The sequence below is a fragment of the Eleutherodactylus coqui genome, chromosome 8 (genome assembly GCF_035609145.1).
Source record: "Eleutherodactylus coqui strain aEleCoq1 chromosome 8, aEleCoq1.hap1, whole genome shotgun sequence".
NCBI lineage: Eukaryota > Metazoa > Chordata > Amphibia > Anura > Eleutherodactylidae > Eleutherodactylus > Eleutherodactylus coqui.
In genome coordinates this window covers 197,618,005-197,639,197 of record NC_089844.1, presented here as the reverse complement: position 1 = coordinate 197,639,197, position 21,193 = coordinate 197,618,005, and the positions used below count along the sequence as shown (strand labels likewise).

At 46.6% G+C, this 21,193-nt stretch overlaps 1 protein-coding gene across 2 annotated transcripts in view; it reads right to left on the bottom strand.

The window, feature by feature from the left end:
• Window positions 1–21,193, bottom strand: part of IDH1 (isocitrate dehydrogenase (NADP(+)) 1) — a 46,371-nt gene that overhangs the window by 9,620 nt on the left and 15,558 nt on the right. For both annotated transcript variants that reach the window (XM_066577218.1, XM_066577219.1), the window contains exons 6-7: window positions 19,824–19,975; window positions 17,803–17,943 (exon numbers count right to left, since the gene is read on the bottom strand). In XM_066577218.1, coding sequence (XP_066433315.1) covers window positions 17,803–17,943; window positions 19,824–19,975 — 293 coding nt within the window. The remainder of the gene's footprint in view (window positions 1–17,802; window positions 17,944–19,823; window positions 19,976–21,193) is intronic.

The following is a 21,193-nucleotide window of genomic DNA, read 5'->3' as shown; positions in this document are numbered from 1 at the left end:
AAGGAATGTGTTGTTGTAATAAAATGCTGACCAAGAGATAAGCGCATCCTGCCTAGATAATGGTCTATGGTCTATATAATCTAATGTATTTTCTTGAATAAACTAGAATTCATTCTGATCACACACGCTGCTTGTGTTGTCAGCTCATGTCTTCTCCGGGTACTCGTTGAATTGCTTATACTAATTTGGACCCAGGCAACATTAGCATTTGGTCTCCTTTGAAAAGACCCCCTACAGTTACTTGGCGCCCAACGTGGGGCGGAGTTTATTCTTTACCTGCAGCCGATATCTGACGACGCCAACTGCCAACGCCACGGGACCAGGATCACGGGACCCCAGACTTCAAAAATCTCCGGTGAAAGGTAGGCCCTTGACCTGCCACTCTGATTCTGGGTTCCCCTGACTTTGGGCTCCCTGTTGACAGAAGGTTAGTCGCTGCATGTATTTATAAAAATACTTCGCCCTGTTTTAAGTATGATGTTCATGAAACTGTAATAGACGGAAGAACTCATACCCTGTTGTTTTATGCCATGTTGCCTGAGGGAATTCTTGAAGTTTCTGTACTGGTTGTTTGTATCACGTTGGCAATTATCTGTTTTTGTTGGCTTTGCTATAACATCACCAAAAGTTCCCTGAGAGCCGAAGTTTGGTCTCCCCTTTACCCTCCGAAGTAATCTGTGTGATTACTGGTAGAGGCTGTAAAACTATTCCGGGACAAGGAAGACCGTGTGTCGTGTCCTCCTATAAAATACTGTGTGATATAGTGTCCTGTTTACTTCGTGAAGAATAGTGAGCATATGAAGATGGGGGCAGGACAGTCTAGGACACAGGTGCCAAACACAAGGCCCGCGGGCCGAATCCGGCCCGCCGCCTCATTTTCTGTGGCCCGCAGGCTATGCAGTAAGTTCCCTCACCTCCGTGCTGAAGTCAGTAGGCGATCTTCACTCAGCTTGTTTTGTCTAGTGCAGACAGTAATAGAGGAGTGCCGATAGCAGACTGACAACGGCCGCGGAGGAGGGAAGAAGAGTGCAGAGAACATGATCTGTGCAGCAGGAGAGCGACGCTGAGGAGGAGCAGCTCCAGGGTGAGAGCCTGGTCAGCGCTGACCTCCTCTCACTGGCGCAAGAAGGACTGAGAGCAGCCAGTATACCAGCCAGTGGGACCATATTGGATGCAGGTAAGTATAAATATGTGTATCAAAATGCAGAAGTGTCCTTGTGTGCATATGTGTCTGTATGTATATATGTGTGTGTCTGTATGTATATATGTGTGTGTCTGTATGTATATATGTCTAATAGCGTGCGTATATGTTTAGAATGGTGTGCGCCTGTGCGTGTGAATGCGCAGAATGGTGTGCGTCTGCGCAGAATGGTGTGCGTCTGTGCGTGCGTCTGCGCAGAATGGAGTGCGTGCGTCTGCGCAGAATGGAGTGCGTGCGTCTGCGCAGAATGGAGTGCGTGCGTCTGCGCAGAATGGAGTGCGTGCGTCTGCGCAGAATGGAGTGCGTGCGTCTGCGCAGAATGGAGTGCGTGCGTCTGCGCAGAATGGAGTGCGTGCGTCTGCGCAGAATGGAGTGCGTGCGTCTGCGCAGAATGGAGTGCGTGCGTCTGCGCAGAATGGAGTGCGTGCGTCTGCGCAGAATGGAGTGCGTGCGTCTGCGCAGAATGGAGTGCGTGCGTCTGCGCAGAATGGAGTGCGTGCGTCTGCGCAGAATGGAGTGCGTGCGTCTGCGCAGAATGGAGTGCGTGCGCCTGCGCAGAATGGAGTGCGTGCGCCTGCGCAGAATGGAGTGCGTGCGCCTGCGCAGAATGGAGTGCGTGCGCCTGCGCAGAATGGAGTGCGTGCGCCTGCGCAGAATGGAGTGCGTGCGCCTGCGCAGAATGGAGTGCGTGCGCCTGCGCAGAATGGAGTGCGTGCGCCTGCGCAGAATGGAGTGCGTGCGCCTGCGCAGAATGGAGTGCGTGCGCCTGCGCAGAATGGTGTGCGTGCGCCTGCGCAGAATGGTGTGCGTGCGCCTGCGCAGAATGGTGTGCGTGCGCCTGCGCAGAATGGTGTGCGTGCGCCTGCGCAGAATGGTGTGCGTGCGCCTGCGCAGAATGGTGTGCGTGCGCCTGCGCAGAATGGAGTGCGTGCGCCTGCGCAGAATGGAGTGCGTGCGTCTGCGCAGAATGGAGTGCGTGCGTCTGCGCAGAATGGAGTGCGTGCGTCTGCGCAGAATGGAGTGCGTGCGTCTGCGCAGAATGGTGTGCGTGCGTCTGCGCAGAATGGTGTGCGTGCGCCTGCGCAGAATGGTGTGCGTCTGCGCAGAATGGTGTGCGTCTGTGTGTGTGTATGTGTAGAATGGTGTGCGTCTGTATGCGCAGAATGGTGTGCGTCTGTATGCGCAGAATGGTGTGCGTCTGTGCGTGTGTATGCGCTGAATAGTGTGCGTCTGTATGCGCAGAATGGTGTGCGTGCGTCTGCGCAGCATGGTGTGCGTGCGTCTGCGCCGAATGGTGTGCGTGCGTCTGCGCCGAATGGTGTGCGTGCGTCTGCGCCGAATGGTGTGCGTGCGTCTGCGCCGAATGGTGTGCGTGCGTCTGCGCCGAATGGTGTGCGTGCGTCTGCGCCGAATGGTGTGCGTGCGTCTGCGCCGAATGGTGTGCGTCTGTGCGTGTGTATGCGCAGAATAGTGTGCGTCTGTATGCGCAGAATGGTGTGCGTGCGTCTGCGCAGCACGGTGTGCGTGCGTCTGCGCCGAATGGTGTGCGTGCGTCTGCGCCGAATGGTGTGCGTGCGTCTGCGCCGAATGGTGTGCGTGCGTCTGCGCCGAATGGTGTGCGTGCGTCTGCGCCGAATGGTGTGCGTCTGTGCGTGAGTATGCGCAAAATGTGTGCGTCACTGGCCACTATGGAGGACCTTACTACCCATCAGGCCACTGTGGGATTCACTTCTACTTTACTGTCTTACAGTTAGAATCGGCCCTTTGAAGGCACCCATAAGGCTGATGTGGCCCTCGGTGAAAATGAGTTTGACACCCCTGGTCTAGGACATATCTTACCCCTATCGAGATTATAAGAGAGAGGGAAGGGGAGGACATCGGTAAACAAGCCTATACTTAAAAAGGCGAGAACTTTCAATTATGAATTTTGGTCCCAATTTAAAGATAAAAATACTACGTGACTTAAAGATATCAGAGACGCCGGTTTAGAAAAAGGAACAGGTTTGCAGAAAGCGTCCAAAGGGGCAGTAGTGAGCCCGGGAATCCTGTCTACTGACCTCTATACAGGTACAACCTTTGGGTTGCAAGAAGCCTAGGTAGAACAGCAGGACTAACTTTAAATGGTAAATCCTGGGGAAATCATCTTTTGTGGAAGAGGAAAAATAGAGTCAGAGAAGGGATAAGAGGGCTCTAAGGAACGGACAATATGGAAACAGCTAGAGAAATAGCAAAGGTCAGAGAAAGCAAGTTAGCCGTGGGGAGAGAATGTAGTAAGTTGTTGAGAAAAGCAGGTGTTTAGAATTTTGGGAGTCTCAGACCAGCGAGTTTGGGAAAGATTCAGAGATAGTCAAAGGTTGGATAAAAGTATGTTAGACAGATGGATTGAGGCAAGTGTAGATACGGCAGGAAGGGGTTATCAGAGAAAGGGAATCCTCTTATAGTCTGTGTTCCTTTGGAACATAAAGCAAGTTCACGCAGAATCTGTGGACAACTATGTGACAAATAACCATTATTGTTTGTCTTGTATGTCTTGATGTTATGTAATCTAATCTTTGTTATATGTCTTAGTTCTCTACAACAAAGTGTAAGAAAGTTATACCCCACTCACATCTGTGGGGGCTTTTAAGAATACAAGGGTTAAGAATGCGGCGAATGTTGCGCTGTTAGAAGCGCTTAGCATGTTTTCTTTTCTATGTGTTTAACTATTCCCCTGCCGTCCGTGTTTGATAGTCTGTGCAGAGAAATATACCTCTTATAATTACTAATGATTAATTTTGTGTAAAGTCTGAATGTTCTGTCCGCTCTAGACGTTGATGAAATAAGAAACTTGTAATGAATTACGTGAATTAATTGTCTTGAAAGTGGAAAGTATGTAGGGATTTTGAGGTATGTTTTTGCTTTTTGGGTAAATGTCAGTTCTGTGATTGGTTGGACGTCTGTATCACTGCTGAATGCTGTTAGTACTATACTGACTCTGAGAGAATGTGGAGCTAGATGATGAAAAGTACGTAATGTTTCATCCCTCTCTTCTCCGAAAGGAGGGGTGAGAAGCTTGGGCAGTTAGGAAAAGTTTTTTTCTTTCTTCTTTCTCAAATTTAATGAGACATTGCAGGCAGGATTAGGTTAATAATGAATTTGCTTAAAGAAATCATATTCCAATATGAATAGATGTTTGTAGATTATTCTGCCCTGTTGTAACTCATGTCTCTGTTATTTGTACTGATATCTTACAAGCCTTATCTGCATCCATCAAACTCTCACCGGATGGATCGGTACGGGTTGAGACCTCAGGTGACAGTTCAGAAGAGTTTTGTTTAACTAACTGCTCTCTTGGTGGATCCGGCTCATGTATTTGTCTTGATAGCCACTGCAGAAACGCAGATTTCCGCAGATCCTGACAAATAGTAAGCCACCTCCAATTCTGCAAAACAAAGGTTGTTCTCCTGGGTCATTGCTTGGCCCAAGGAACTGGACATCTGACATAGGAACAAAAGGCTGCTGACCAAAAGTCATACCTGTACTTACACCTGCTGCTAAACTCCGCACCTTTCTGGGCTTTGTTTCATACTGCCACCCATAGGTCCACTCTGTTTCCTCTTATTCAACCACTCTATGACTGTCTTTCAATCACTCTTTCTCTCTCACCTCTGAAGCTCAATTCTCAGCTCTCCACCCTTTTACACTTTATCATTTATTCTTTTCTGTACTGAATTTTCTGGCCATATGACGACAGTATTGACACAAAAGCACGGGGGACAACCACGGCCACTTGGATACTACTCCATGAGGCTGGATACAGTGGCTCGAGGAGCTCCCTCATGTGTGTGTGCGGTGGCAGCAGTACAGGCAATGGTTGACAAATCTTCGGAGTTGGTATTGAACTACCCCCTAGTGGTCCTCACCCCTCATGACATCCGGAGCATATACACGCAAGTGCAACCCAAGCACTTATTTCTGGCCCGTCAAATCCAGCTACAATGTGCTCTTGTCATTCTTTTCAATGTTGCTACTACCTTGAACCTGGCTACTCTTCTTCCAATTAAGTATCCTAGTTCAAAGGGGGGGGGGGGGGGGAGAAGACATAGGTGATCTAGGTATTGCAGGTCAGCTATTTTTATTTCTAGCAACAAGGTTCTGATCTATTTGAAATAGAATACCAGCCTGATTTGTTTAGCAGTAATCGGTGCAAGGGGTTTCAGGAGTGCCAATTCAGCTGGCAGAAACTGAACCACTTGAGATAATGTTTAAAGGGTCGCGATGCCTCACGCGCTTCCTTGTGCTGGAAGGTCCTGAAAGCATATTGGGAACCAATGTGATGGGACCCTTGGGATGTTGTATCAAACTTCACCCGTCCGGTGAGGCTCGTATACACCCCGGGTCTGAAAGTCACCCGACCTTCTGTCGGATGGCAGCAGACCAAGCGACACCTTTCCCTGTCCTCACTCTTACGCACGCAGAGGAACAAGTTTTTAGTGTCGTTCCTTCGAGCCTTTGGGCTACCAGACAGACGGACCTCGGCAGACTGTCAGTCTCAATGGTAATGGTCTACCTAAAGGAAGGGGAAAAAGCCCCCTTGGTCCGTCAGTACCCCCCCACCCCCGGCACATGCCCAGGAAGATGCAATTGCAGACACTGTCTTTTCCTTATGTTAACTTAAAGCCCTTAAGGAATGTGTCTCCCCAGCCAATACCCCTTTGTTCCCCGTTAAGAAAAAGAGTATAAAGGACCAGCCAGACTTTCAGTATTTGTTTGTTCAGAGGAAAGCAGTACTGTTGGATAGTGCTGCCACAAGGGGCACAGAATAGCCCAAACCCAGTTCACCAGATGCATGAAGCTGGTATTAGACGCCTGGCCATTTCCCGAGGGCACCGCCCTCTTGTAATATGTTGATGACTTATTTTTGTGTGCTCCTGACCCAAATAGTTGCCTCAATGCATCACTAAGCCTTTGTGTTTCATCCATCAGAGTAGAATGGCTGCAAAGCCAGGTTCTAAGAGTCCAAGCACTACTGGACAAAAGTTCTGACGTTGTCCTAGATCACACCATGGTGATCTACACCCCACATGACATACATGGTATCCTGACTCAGGTAAGCCGTAGACATCTGTCTCTTGCCAGACAGATAGAAATGGAACTCGCAGTGCATCCCTCCTCGAACATCTCACTCCAAAGGTGCACCACCTTGAATCCAGCCACCTTACTTCCATTAGGTGACGTAGATTCAAATGGGGGAGTAAGTACAGGGGATCAGTTGTTTTACAGCTCCCTGACTGACGAACAGGAGGCATTTGACACCGGAAACCAACATGACTGTGTGGCCCTCATGGCCCAGGAAACGGCTGGGTTCGCGCGTGTCACAGACAAGCCCCTGCAGAACCCCCAGTTTGAGCTGTTTGTGGATGGATCCAGATACCTAAATGACGAAGGAAGGTTTGTAACCGGTTTTGAAGTAGTCACACTGAATGAGATAAATGTACAAAGACCACTGCCGCCACACATGTCAGCGCAGAAACTGAGGCCTGTACGATTGCAGAAGGTACCACTGCTAACATCTACAACTGATTCCAGGTACGCCTTTGGTACTGCACACGATTATGGGCCTATCTGGCGCGCGCGGAGCTTCCTCACAGCTCAAGGCAAGCCGATCAAGAATGGGAAAGCTGTAAGTTCGCTGATGGAAGCTATCATGTTGCCAGAACAGGTAGCTATAGTAAAAGTTAAAGCACACACTCAGGGTCAGTCCATGGAGAGCAAGGGCAACGAGAAGGCCGATAGAGCAGCCAAGGCTGCAGCCCTGCTGGACAGAGAGGACCGTGTGCGCAGGGTTAGTACCCGGCAAAGATCCTGCCCACCTGAGGAGGACACCGGGGTACCTGCCAGCATTTCTTCTTTCCCTGCTTCTCCCGAGGTGGCACTGCAGCCCACCAGAAGGGAAGAGGAGAGATGGGCCATGGCAGGAGGGAGGAAAGTGAAGGATGTGTGGATGATGAGAGAGAGCGTGTGTACCGGCTGCTGCCTATCCTAGTTTGGCGTCACTAGCTCACGGGAAAGTGCATGCCTCTCGGAATGCCATGGTTTCTGTTGTGGACAAGGTATGGTATGCTCCAGGATTCGACAGGTTGGGGAAGGCATATGTGAAGGCATGTGAAGTGTGCATCCTGCACAACAAGTGGTTAGGACCCCTCGGAAGTGCACACCCAGACCACTGTATCTTTTTCAGAGATTACAAATCGATTACATCCGGCTTCCCAAATCAGGCAGGTATGAGCACGTCCTTGTGTGCGTGGAAACCTGTGTCAGAACTTGTATGTAGATTTGGGGTACCAGAGACAACTGAGAGTGACAGAGGTACACATTTTACAGGTGGAGTGATGCAAGAGGTGATGTCAGCCCTTGGGGTGGAACAAGCGTTTCACACCCTAAACCACCCGCAGAGTTCAGACAAAGTGAAAAGACTAAATGGTACACTTAATTTAAAAGTTTTGTTTGGCTCTGTGCCAAGATTGGGGCTGTATCATCCACAGACCCTGCAGCAGGGCTATGACACAGTAGCCCTGTAAAGCACCTGTGTGACCAACTAACAATAACACAGAATCTAGTCTTTTCTTCCATTCCAGACCCAGACAACTTAGAGGGATCACACTCTCTGCAACCTGGAGACTGGGTGGTCGTAGAGAGGCGTGTCCGGAAATCCCTAGGGCCCAGATTCAAGGGGCCCAATCAAGTCCTGCTGACCACACCTACTTCAGTAAAAGTTGAAGGAACTGTTGCTTGTCTTGGGACTAATGGGACTTTTCACGCTTTGCCCCCCCCCCCATGAGAAGGAAAAATGAAGGACATTTTGTTTATTGTTGGACTTTTGGACTCCTCCCTCCATACTTTTCCCCCATATGAGAAAGTTAAGCTTGGACACAATGCCCAGAACCACTTTGTTAGACACCACCAAATACTGGTAGATGGACTGACCACCTCACAGGTGAAGGACTGTTGGACTTGCCCACACGCACCAGTAATTGCCACTAGTCTTCCTTTCCTGGCTGTTCCTGTTCCGTCGAAAGAACTGCTTGCATGGACAAATGAAAACTCAGAAACCAGGGATAGCTGGTGGGGTAACACATTTAGTTCTTTGAACCCTGCCAATTGGTTCTCGGGGTTGGGAGGTTGGTTCATGGGGATTATACAACGTATATTACAAATTGTGATGATTTTATTATGCATGTATATAGCTATAAAAATTGTAATCTCATGTGTCACCAAATGTAGTGAAAAGGCTTTTGCTAAACTTTAACCCAGATGGACTTTGGGACCACCACATGACTCTAGGGAATCTGGCAGGAGCCGGCACCACTCGGGTGAAGTACCTAGCATGATGGTGGACCCTATGTCCAAAATGGGGGATATGTAAGGGGTTAATTTTGTTGCTAAGCTATCAAAATAAGAATTAAATAGTTGAAATACAAAATGTGCTTTGGTTAGTTAGGAAAGAATGGAGCCAGGTGGCCAGGAACTGACTCCTCTGAGTTGTTCAAGGTTTCTGCTTATCTATGGTACATTCACAGGATGTCCTGGCTCCACGTTTTCTCTTTTGCAGTAGTTCATTAAGAAGGAATGTGTTGTTGTAATAAAATGCTGACCAAGAGATAAGCGCATCCTGCCTAGATAATGGTCTATGGTCTATATAATCTAATGTATTTTCTTGAATAAACTAGAATTCATTCTGATCACACACGCTGCTTGTGTTGTCAGCTCATGTCTTCTCCGGGTACTCGTTGAATTGCTTATACTAATTTGGACCCAGGCAACATTAGCATTTGGTCTCCTTTGAAAAGACCCCCTACATTACAATACCCAAAAGTCTCAACAAGTCCTAACCAGACATTGGGGTATACACCAGGGTGGTCCTTTCCTGAAAGAGGGGATCCCGAGGTCTCAAAAAGACTAATTTTCATAAAGAAAAGCCCTTTAAAAAAATCCACTACACCAATCCCCCTTTAGGGGAGTCTCACAAGTCATCGCTGGTTCTTTTAGGTACAGATTGTGTAACTTCTAATATCGGACACAAGAGACAGGAAATCATAGAAAATGAAGCCAAACTGTAACAATTAAGACTAAGTGTCTTTAACCTCATAATGTTGGAGCGCTCTCGTGCTTCACATATGTGAGCAGAACTAGTAATGCCTTCAGGGTACATCCAACAGACAACGCTCTAATATCACTAATGTTTCTTCTAGGCACTTGGCTTCCCACCATAATAAGGATCCTTCGGCACGTTCCTTACTCCATTACAAAAGATCCCTGACGAATATTCACGTTTACAAACAAAACAAAGGGGTTCATTTATCGGCTAAACGTTCCTGTCCGCGGTGATCGGGATGAGGTGCCGGAACATTTATACCTACTGGGTTTTACTTCTTAGAATACTATAAATATTATACTCATTGTTGTCGGCTACGGATGCCCGGGTCGGTGTTTTAATTGATATTTTTTAACAAAGATCTTCTTTTATAATTGCCATAATCTTCCATTGCTCTGATATATTTCAGCCATGTGTATATACTTACATTTATTGCATCATTGTTTTTAAAATGTTTATCCCGGTCGGGCCGCTGACAGCTTGAAGGATACAATGTATTTATAAGAAACAGACCTAATAAAAGGGGATGTGGTGTTGTGTATGTTAGGAAAACATTCATCTCCATCGAGATTCAAGCTTCAGAGCTGGGAGTTCTGTAGAAACTGTTTGGGTAAGAATACAAGGAGAGAACCACAGAAAGGACACCATTGTAGGCATTTACTATAGGCCGCCTGGACAAGCAGAAGATATGGATGAATTCTTTCTATATCAGATGGCCAAGCTCTCAAAGAAGCACAACATAGTGATCATGGGAGATTTTACCTATCAGACATTTGTTGGGAATCTCTCTCTGGTAAAAGTAATGGATCCAACAAATTCTTATCCGCTCTTGCTGACCACATTATCTTCCAAAAGGTAGAAGAGAAAACAAAGGGATCTGCTATCTTGGACCACATTCTTACCAACAGGGAGGGAATGGTTGAGGAAGTAAGGGTGGCTGGGACCTTAGAAGGCAGGGATCATGATATCCTTGTATGTTGGATAAAAGGGGGGGGGGGGGGGGAGACCTGAGAAGACTCAGACCTCAAGGTTGGACTTCAGAAAGGCAGATTTTAATGAACTCGGAAAGAGGATAGGAAGAATCCAATGGCTGGATGTTCTTAAGGACAGAAATGTCCAAAAAGGTTGGGAAATATTGTGAAATGAGATTCTCAATGCACAATTGTTAACAATCCCTAAAAGAAGGGAGAATGGGAAGCATTTAAAGAGACCAGAATGGATGAACACAGAACTTGCACACATGTTAAAAATGAGGAAAATATGTTTAGCAAATGGAAAGAGGGGGAATATCTAAAGAAGAATATAATGCCGTCTGCAGAAACTGTAGGGCAAGTGTCAGGAAAGCTAATAATGAATGGAGGCTTGAAACAGAGGCCAAAAGCAATAAAAATGGATTTTAAGCATGGGGGCGGGAAGGGTCAAAAGAAAAGTTAGGGACGCTACAGGATAAAAATGGTGAATTAGTTAAAAATAATGTTGAAAAGGCCTAACTTCTAAATTCCTATGTTGTATCTGTTTTCTCTCAAAAAGTAAATGTAACATAGCTGATCTTCCCTGCGCTATTGGGGGAATAAAATAATGCAGGCTATCTATAAGCAGAGAGATGGTGAGGGAACACTTAGCTAACTTACATGAATTCAAGTCTTAAGGTCCAGATGAATTACATCCTAGGATACTTAAGGAAGCAGCGGAGGTAATTGTAAACCACTTGCCATAATCTGTTAAAATTTCTGGAGAACAGGAGAAGTCCTAGAAGATTGGAAGAGGGCAAATGATGTCCCTATCTTCAAAAAGGGAAGAAGGTGGACCCAGGAAACTACAGGCCTGTGAGCCTGACTTCTATACCGGGAAAGATCTTTGAACAAATTATTAAACAGCATGTATGCAAGTACTTGGATGAGAATGGAGTAATTAACCAGAGCCAGCATGGGTTTGTAACAAACAAATCTTGACAGACTAATCTAATTTCCTTCTATGACTGAATCGCCAACTGGATTATCAGGGAAATGCAGTGGATATAGTTTATCTTGACTACAGTAAAGCATATGACAAACTATTTCATACTATACTTATTTGAAAAAAATGTGGATTCACAACTGGCTGAGTGATCGTACTCAAAGAGTGGTCATAAATGGCGGGGAACCACAAGGCTCTGTCCTAGGCCCAGTGTTCAACATTTTTATGAATGCTCTAGGACAGTGTTGGCGAACCTATGGCACGCGTGCCGGAGAGGGCACGCCGAGCCCTTTCTTCCGGCACGCGTGCTGTTCACTCGTATCACCCGCTCCTCCGCACTGCAGCTCAATAGGAGAGCTTCCTCCCCTGTCAGAAGTATAGGCGGGCAGTTCAAATCCAGAGCTGACGGCAGCCTGAGGTGAAGGGGATTGCCGGCACACACTGTTATCTAGCAGCTCCTCGCCCCCTCCCCTCCGCACAGCAGCCCTGTCAGAAGGAAGGCGGGCAATTGAAATGTGGAGCCGACGGCAGCCTGCACTCAAAGTGATTGCCCTGTGAGCAGAGCTTGTGTGCAGCAGTAAGGAAAACCTGGACGGAGGTTAAAAGGAAGACGCTAGCTGCCTGAGTAATGGAAGAGAACAGCACTTACTGCAAAGATAAGGGCATCATTAGTAGAAGTTCCTGTAAAAAAACACTTAAATGTACAGAAGCTTGTGGAAGAAAGTAACTGGCAGAAGGGTTTCACTACTAAACACCTCTCAGCTCACCAACTGCCCGCTGCACACATGAACACGGGCGGATTTGCATTATGGAATCCGAAGCGGGCGTCCGCCTCTGGACTCCACAGCAAATACTGCGCAGACACGCTGTGGAAAAATCACTTTTCCAAGTCCACAAGTGCAAATCAATTGCGACTTTTCGCTCGTGGATGGAAAATCCGCACACGGCGGATTTGCATTGCGGAGTCCACAGTGGGCATCCACCTCCGGACTCCACAGAAAATACTGCTCATAGCATGCTAGGGAAATACATGGTTTCACTTCCATGGGCAGAAATTGATTGCGATTTTCTGCTCGCAGAGGAGAAATCGCAACATGCAGCACGGACGGCTTCCATTAAAGTCAATGGAAGCAGTTTGTCCTGCGGCCATTTCACAGTCATGATTGCAGAATGGCCGGAGGACCCGTGTCAACGCGGCATAATCTGTACTGCGCATACGTGCTGGCTGACACATCCGCAATACAGATTATGAAGAATCCAGATAGGTATGCGGAGGTCACTGGCCAGGCACAGGGTTGGATTCCGCTGCGGGATCTGACCCAGCTGTGTGCAGGCGTCTGAAAGGTCACATTTAACCCCTTAATGACAATCCCTTTTTATTCCATTTTTGTTTTTTCCTCCCCCCTTATTTATCCATCGACGTCGCTGTGTGAGGGCTTGTTTTTTTGCAGCACGAGTTGTATTTTTCAATGGTGCTATTTAACGCACCATATAATGTACTGAAAAACTTAAAAAAAATTCTAAGTGGAGTAAAATGAAAAAAAAACAACTACATTCCACCATTCTTCAGTGCGTCTTGATTTTACGGTGCACAAACTGCAACAAAAATGACCTGTTAACTTTATACTACGGATCAGTACAATTACTACAATACCAAACTTATAGTTTATTTTTTCTGTACTACTTTAATTTTTTTTCAAAGTCATCTAATTTTTAAAAATTATTTTCTGCCGCCATCTTCTGCGCGCAATAGCTTTGTAATTTTTCCATCAACATAGTTGTGTGAGGGCTCATTTTTTGCAACATGTCCTGTAGTTTATTTTGGTATCATTCTGGAATACAGAGGACTTTTTGATCGTTTCTTATTGCATTTTTTCTGAGAGACAGGGTCACTGAAAAAGTGCATTTCTGGCATTCTTTTTTTTTTTTTCAGACAATGTTCACCATGCGGGGTAAATCTTGTGCTACTTTGATAGACCAGACTTTTACGGATGATACCAAATATCTATTTTTGTTTTATGATTTAGATTTTTTTTATTATACATAAGGCAAAAGGGGGGCGATTTTAAACTTTTCTGATTAATTTTTTTTTTACAATTAATAAAACTTTATTGATCTTACTTGCACTTTTTTTTTAGCCCCCCTGGGGGACCACAACTAGCGATGCTTTGATCGCTCCTGGAGTATGATGTAATGCCATAGCATTTCATCATACTGCGATCTGACAGGCAGCCTATCAAGCCATCTCACACGGGAGGTTGGTGTACGGGACCCCCAAACATCGTTTGCGGAAATTTTGCGGAAAAAGTTGCTGCTGATTGCAGCTATTGCCCGTTGGGTGTCAGCTGTAGTAAACAGCTTTCACCCACGCTGTATGAAGTGAGGTCGCCCCGCATGACCTAAATGTACGTTATATAGCGGGAAGGCGTTAATAAGCGAACTGTAAACATACAGGTAGGGTTCATACAGAGTGGTATTCTGCAACATTTGCAGTATTGGCAAAGTGGACGAGATTTTGAAAATCTCGTCCACAAGCTGCTGAAATAACCCGGACAAAACATGTGCGAAACTGCCTTGTGGTGCGGAATTTAATCCGCGACCTGTCAATTTTATCGCTGTCTTTGTTGCAAAGTTCACCCCCCTCAATGACGGCTCACACCCACTTGCTTTTTTTTAACGCTGCGATATCGCTGTGATTGTCAATGGGTCTTTCTAATGTTAAGAACGCATCGCAAGTTTGCGCTTTGCAATTTTTGTGCGATGCATTTTTAACATTAGAAAGTCCCATTGACAATCACGTTAAAAAAAAATAGTGATATCGCAACATTAAAAAAAATCGCAAGTGGGTGTGGGCCCTAAGCCTACCTTATCTCTGCCTACACAACTGAGTTGAAGACCAGAGTAGGCCATTTAGGGTGAAAACAGATGGCCGTATGTGCAACTACGCTCACCAGCACGGGGCGCAGTTGCGCCTGAATGAGGGCATTTCTTCCCCTTTGCTGGCATTCACACTCTGCACCAGAGCGCAGGAGTTTAAAAAAAAAACTGTGGGAAAATAGGTGTTTCCGATCTTCCCCGCACAATCTATTTACTACAGAGCAGGGCTAATCTTTTCTCGGCCATAGTATTAAAGGGCAAGTAAAGAACTAGTTAAAACAAAACCACTGAAATCCATTGGCTTCAGTGGTTTTTTTTGTCCCGTTATACGGCCGTGATTATTACAGCAGCATAAGGGGGAAACCACATTCGCCTAAAAACTAACCCTAAGGGTAAAGCAGATGGCCATATGTGCAACTATGCTTGCCACTACAGAGCATAGTTGCGCATGAACCATTTTTTTAAAATCAGGCCATTCAAACTCCTCTGAAGCCGCCCTTCCGGTTACATTGCCGTATTGGCACTTTGCAATAAATAAGTCGGTGTTGGGTTGCAAATTGGGCACTCGGTCTCTAAAAGGTTCGCCATCACTGCTCTAGGAGGACATTGAGGGAAAAACTGATCAAATTTGCCAGCAACACAAAGCTAGGAGGATTCAAAAAGATCTATAAAAGCTTGAACAGTGGACAGAATGGTATTTGCAAGGGAGAAATGCACAGTCCTCCATCTGGGCAAGAAAAAAAAGCACACTGAAAATTTGAGGAATTTGGCTAAGCAGCAGCACATGTGAAAAAGACTTGGGTATACTAATAGATCACAGACTGAACATGAGTCAACAGAGTGAGGTAGCAACAAAAAAAGGCAAACAACATTATGGGATGTATTAAGAGAAGCATAGATTTTAGGTCATGTGAGGTCATTATCCCACTCTATTTTTCTTAGTCAGACCTCACCTATAATACTGTATCCAAAACCTGGGGGCAGGCGAGCGCCCCCTCTTGCAGATATTCCCCTCATACCCCATCCCTCTTTCCCTTACCTTTCCACCCTCTCTCCCCCTCTAACCTCTTTCTTTCTATTGTTACTTTTGTCTCTCCTCTATACCTCTCCCTAAAAATGGATAAGCCGTGGCTGAAATATTGAAGCGTTTAATAGCAATCAGCGTCATATGACACGACACAAGACAATGTACATCCAGATGGCATTGATGTTAGTATCTTAAGCGGCAGAGGGATCCCCAGAGGTATCCTTCTACAGTTCCGGCTCAAAGAAGCTCAGATTTCAGGGACTATCACGTAATCACTCTTGCCTATCTGAGGTCGTTGAGAGCACCCCTGCCTGCTACATAAATGTTGAATTAGTACTATCATTTTGAACACAGTATACGGATTACATATGCCGTTGAATACTAACATAATCAGAAACAAAAAGGTAGTAACCTAAGAGTGATGGTTCCAAGTTACTTATACTTATACTTTTATTGTTCTACCTCATTAAATGGTCCGGTGAGACCTCTTTGATATGGTAGATTTAATTAGCAAAACCTTAATAAAATCGTTTAAACATAGAATACTATGTCCAGTTCTGGGCACCCCCACTTTAAAAAAGACATCGACAAACTGGAGCAAGTTCAGAGAAGAGTTACCAAGATGGTGAGCGGTCTGCAAATCATCTCCTATGAGGAACGGTTAAAGGATCTGGGAATGTTTAGCAGAACAGAAGGCTGAGAGGAGACTTAATAGCGGTCTACAAATATCTGAAGGGCTGTCACAGTGCAGAGGGATCAGCCCTATTCTCATCTGTACAAGGAAAGACTAGAAGCAATGGGATGAAACTGAAAGGGAGGAGACACTGATTAGATAGTGAGGGGGATCAATGAGTGGAACAGGTTACCACGGGAGGTGGGGAGTTCTCCTTCAATGGAAGTGTTCAAACAAGGCTGGACAGACATCTGTCTTGGATGATTTAGTGATCCTGCACTGAGCAGGGAGTTGGACCCGATGACCCTGGAGGTCCCTTCCAACTCTACCATTCTATTTGTACAAGTTGGATCGCCATTGATTTCACTTGCATTTCAACATAGTGGAGATCCCTTCCAGTTGGTGCGCGATTCCCCAGGGGTCACTGAATTGAATTATGGATGCGCCTTTTATTGGCTCTATGCGTCTCCGGTACTTGGAACAGAGTCATCTCCAGCATTAGCTCCGGATTCGGAAGGCGTGCCCCAACGTTCCCTGATGCCAGATATGCGCCTTTAACCACTGACCCTAATGCTGGTATGTATTCATATGCTAATGTATTATGTATTACTTGAGGGTGATCTTCCAACTTTGGCCAACTTTGAATACTTTATGGATTTGCCTATGAGTTGATGGAAGCTAGTCTATTCCTTCCTGCTTATTCTGTGTACCCCCTACTTGGAGAGGGGCATGGCCATGTTCTGCAATGGGTGGCGAGGTGCGTTAAAAAGCGCTGAACTGGATGAAAATAGAGCAGGCAGCGTTCATACGCTTGTCTATGAAGCCCCATTGAAATCAATGGAAACGTTCTACAGCATTTAGCACAGCATTTGAAACGCTGCATTAAACGCTGTAAATAACGGTGTGTGAGAGCGGCCTCAGCCTTTCATTTGATCAGAGCGCTGTCCATTACTATGTAGTGAGGGCATTCTCGCTTGTCAGCCGGTTGGTGGCGGTGTCTACATTGGACGACTGTCGCTTACATTTGCTCTGTTGCACAACTATTCTTACGGTAGTTGTCCTGTGTATGGCCGCCCTTAGAAGTGTAGTATTAAATACCAGGCCCTACACAAGCTAATGTAGGAAACGAGAGTGTGACGGCAGCATTTAGGAGTTAAACTGAACTGGTGAGGTGGTGGGATTCTGTCAGCAAGATGGTGACTAGTTAATTAAGAATCATCAGAATTATGAATGCAGCTCTGGAGTAGAATAACTGTAAAGGCGCATTTATACTCGCTCTGGTGTTGTTGCAAAGGAACAAGAATTGCAGGCCCTCTCCATTCACTTAACATAGCGGCCGTTCAGTACTGAACGGCCGCTATGTTAAGTAAATGGAGAGGGGCGAGTGAGCGCGAGGAGAGAAGTCTCCTGCAGCCGCCCGCTCCCTACTGGCCGCTCTGTGAGCGAGCCAGCGCTACTAGCTCCTGTGCAACAGCATGGGAGTGAGTATGTGGGGACGAGTGTCGGGCACTGTTTGCCCAACATTCGCCCCGTTTAAATGGGCCTTAACTCAGGATGAAGATAAGCAGTGAGACATGTTACCCCATTTTATGTAAATGACTTCTATAACAAAACTCCAGAGCCGGTGGAAGCATGCTGCGCGCCAAAGCAATTAGATCTCAGACCTGTAAGGATGGAAGTGAGAGCAGTTTTGCGAATGGCAAAATCTGGGACTCGGCATCCGCCTCACTCCCTCCACCCAGCAATTGTTCTTCTCAAACCCCACGGTTCTTTCTATCTTGGCGCATAAAGCCATTTCCAGTGCTTACCCCCGGAGTCATGTCCGCCTCCATCAGGCTGCTAAGAACATTTATAATTGTGACCATTACGCTAAACAACCTATATGACAGGTCCTGCCTAGAGCCCCCAATACCACGGAGGCGTGTGAGATTTACCGATGGGATTCGTGGAGGTCTCCTGCCCCTTCTGATGCATCCTGTAGTGGCGGGTCACGGTGCCGTGTGCGGCTTCTGCTTCTACGGTCTTGCCATCCGGACATATCAGAACGCTGGTCATCATTCCCAGCGACCCATAGCCTGCAACAAGACAAACATCTCAGCTCTCCCCCATTAACAACATGCAGTTACCAAGCGCAGCCTTCATGTATTTATGGCGTTATTAACATGGCATTAGCAATATTTCTAAAGACGGTCATGTGACAGGATGGGGGGGGCGTCATCAAACATGGCAACTATTGGACGTGGAGCTGCAAGAAACTGACAAGGCTCATCGTCCGTGGTAAATTCTACAACTGACACCTTCAGTTCTCCATCTCCGTGCAGGACGCCGCGATGGCGGAACAGTCACCATCTGAAATCTAAACAGCTTGAAGTTAGAAGAAGTGGGCCAAATGTATCGCAGCGGAGCAGCGCGGGACGGATTTGGAGCACCTTACAAGCATCTCCTACACCTTCCTGCTATTTGTGGCAGCTTTTGGCTGACTGACTTCAGATCAGTAGACAATTCATCTGGTTCAGTCTAAGACACTTTTTCTAGACACTATTCAAAATAGTCTAGTGTGACTAAAACTAATGCATCTGATGCGCGGCATGTAGGCGTTAGTTTAGGTCGCTTCCACACAGGCAACGCGAGATCACCACGAGAAAATCTTATCTGCTTTCTGTGCGATATCGCAGCATTTTCGTGTTGCTACAAAGTCACGCGACTTTGTAGCACTCTTGCCGGGATTTTCGGGGGTGAGGGCTTGAAATATAAACCCTACCCTGAAAATAAGCCCTGGCGGCATTAAAAACAAAACAGAATACATCACTTAAGAAGTGCTGTCAGCTCCCTGCTCGTCTTCACTGAAGCGCCGGCAGACTTGCTTGAAGTTTTCCCTCAGCGCTTCCTGGTTTGGGGATTCAAAATCTCTGCCTCCAGGAAGCGCTGGCTGTGATTGGTTCTCGAGCGCCATGGCTCAGCCAATCAGAGCCAGTGCTCGATGAACCAATCACAGCCGTTTAATGAATGGCTGTGATTGGTTCTCGAGCGTCGCGACTCAGCCAATCCAAGGCAACGCTTCCTGGAGGCGAGGATTTTCAAACTGCAGACCAGGAAGTTCTGCCGGAGAACTTCAAACAAGTGATGGTGCAGCGGACAGCGCCTCTTAGGTGATTTATTTGTTTTTTTATGCAGCTAGAGCTTATTTTAAGGCTTTTACAGTAGGATTTCCTACTGCAAAAATTGCATCGCACCGCACGAAAACCGCGTTTTCATGCGATGCAGTGCAACACAAAAGGAAGGCTCCATAGAGAGAGCCAGAACTATAGCACATTTTTTAAAATAAACTTCTGATGTTTCTGCGGAGGCCGCGCACAAGATCTGGTGGCTTACAGAGTAACGCCACCGGAAAACTAATAAAATTAAGTCTTGGTTTAACTTTTTTTTTTAAATGGGGGAAATTAATGTCTTTCATAAATATGATCACAAAGCTGTGAAGAAACAGCAGCCGCCACCATACACCCCCCCTGTCACTCTTCCAGCTAGCGCCCAATCCCACTGGTCTTTACTTCCAGATGTAGCAGGCCAATGACTTACATGTTTTGTCAGCGGGACACGATCACCCTGCAGCCACTAATGAACACCCGTAAGATGGAAGTGGCGGGAGGCGCTTTTGTTACAGCGATGTGAGCCGCTCTTCAGAAAATGGTGACGCCGCAAACTCTTTTGTAGTTTGACTGAAAATTAACTGGAAAGAAAGCCCAGCTGGGCGGCTCCACCATCCTGCTTCATCATGATAGGAGGCCACAAGAAGCCATGCCACCCAGAGAACCAGAGGATCCGGATGGAGTGCCCGCCTTCTGCGCAATGAGCCCGCGAGGACATAGAGATCAGTCACAACAAAAGCAAACACGGCTCTATTCAATGTATGCAAGTGTGTAAAATGGCGACAAGCATTATTTATGGCCGTCCTCACCTTGGGCAACGGAATCCGACTGCACGTCCCCATCGTAGTTCTTACATGCCCAGATGAAGCCGCCCTCAGACTTCAGTGCCTGAGCCACCATATCGTCTATAAGCCGGTGCTCATACCAGATCTGCCGCTCTTCAAACTGGGATCTGTAGTCTCTGCGGGCAAAATATACGTCAAATATCCCATGCAGCGGGAGAGCGGAGACGACGCGTCGTTAGACCCTACTGCAGAAAGTGGCTCAAACACAAGTTTTAGCTTTCGTTTTTTACAGACAGAATCGCCGCGGCCAGATGTGAGCGCGGCATATCCCCGACGACAGCACGGAGTTATTAAACGTCGTACAAACTGCGCAGGTTTCTTAGGCATATTTTCACTTATGTGCAAATGTAACAGGCAGCAAGTTTTTCCCCCCCAATATATTTCTTAATGGGAGGGAAAAAAGGCCAGAAAAAACTGCCGCACATGTGACCACACAAGAAAAAAAATACCAAAAAAGAAAAAAATTAATTAAAAAATTGTTTGAAATTTATGGTACTTTTTTAATAAGCCCTAAAAATAATGTGACAGAAAAGAGTGCGTGAAGAAGGCTGATATTTTTGCTGTACGGCCGTACAACAGGGTTATCATGGCAGGGAATGACATTTTCTTGGCTGAAGGATGTGATCGGACGCCATATTACTCCCCGCATAGCGGTCTTCATATAAAAGGCGCCAGCTTGGCCTGCGCGGAGATACTACAATGTGCCCTCAGAGGCGGCAGCGCTTACTAGATGCAATGCACACCCCAGTGACGCGCTTCTCCTCTCGGAGCTCCTGCCACGCTGATGCCCACGCCTGCTACCGGCTGTAAGGCTACGATGGTCACAAGTGTTCAATCTACATATTAGGAACGAGACCCTTAACCCCTTCATGACACGGCCTATTTTGGGCTTAAGGACGCAACAATTTTTGGCGGATTTTCTTCTCCGTTGATCAAAAGTCATAACTTTTTTATTTTTCCGTCAACGCGGCTGTATGAGGGCTTGTTTTTTGCGTGGCGAACTGTAGTTTTTATCGGTGCCACTTTTGGGTACATAGACTATATTGTAAAACTTTTTTTTTTTTTTTTAATGATAGCAGGGAGAGAAAACGCATCAATTCTGCCATAGATTTTTTTTTTTTTTCCGCACCGTGAAATCTCCCGTTCTCACCCGCAGCATGTTCTATTTGCCGCGGGGGTACGCGCTGACGGCTTCCATTGCAGTCAATGGAAGCCGTCCGTTCACGCTATCTCCCGCTGCAACCAGCGGAAGATAGCGTAAAAATGCTTCCCCGCCTACCGCCGCGCGTCATATGACGCGGTGGGCGTGTCACATGACGCGACGGCGGTGGGCG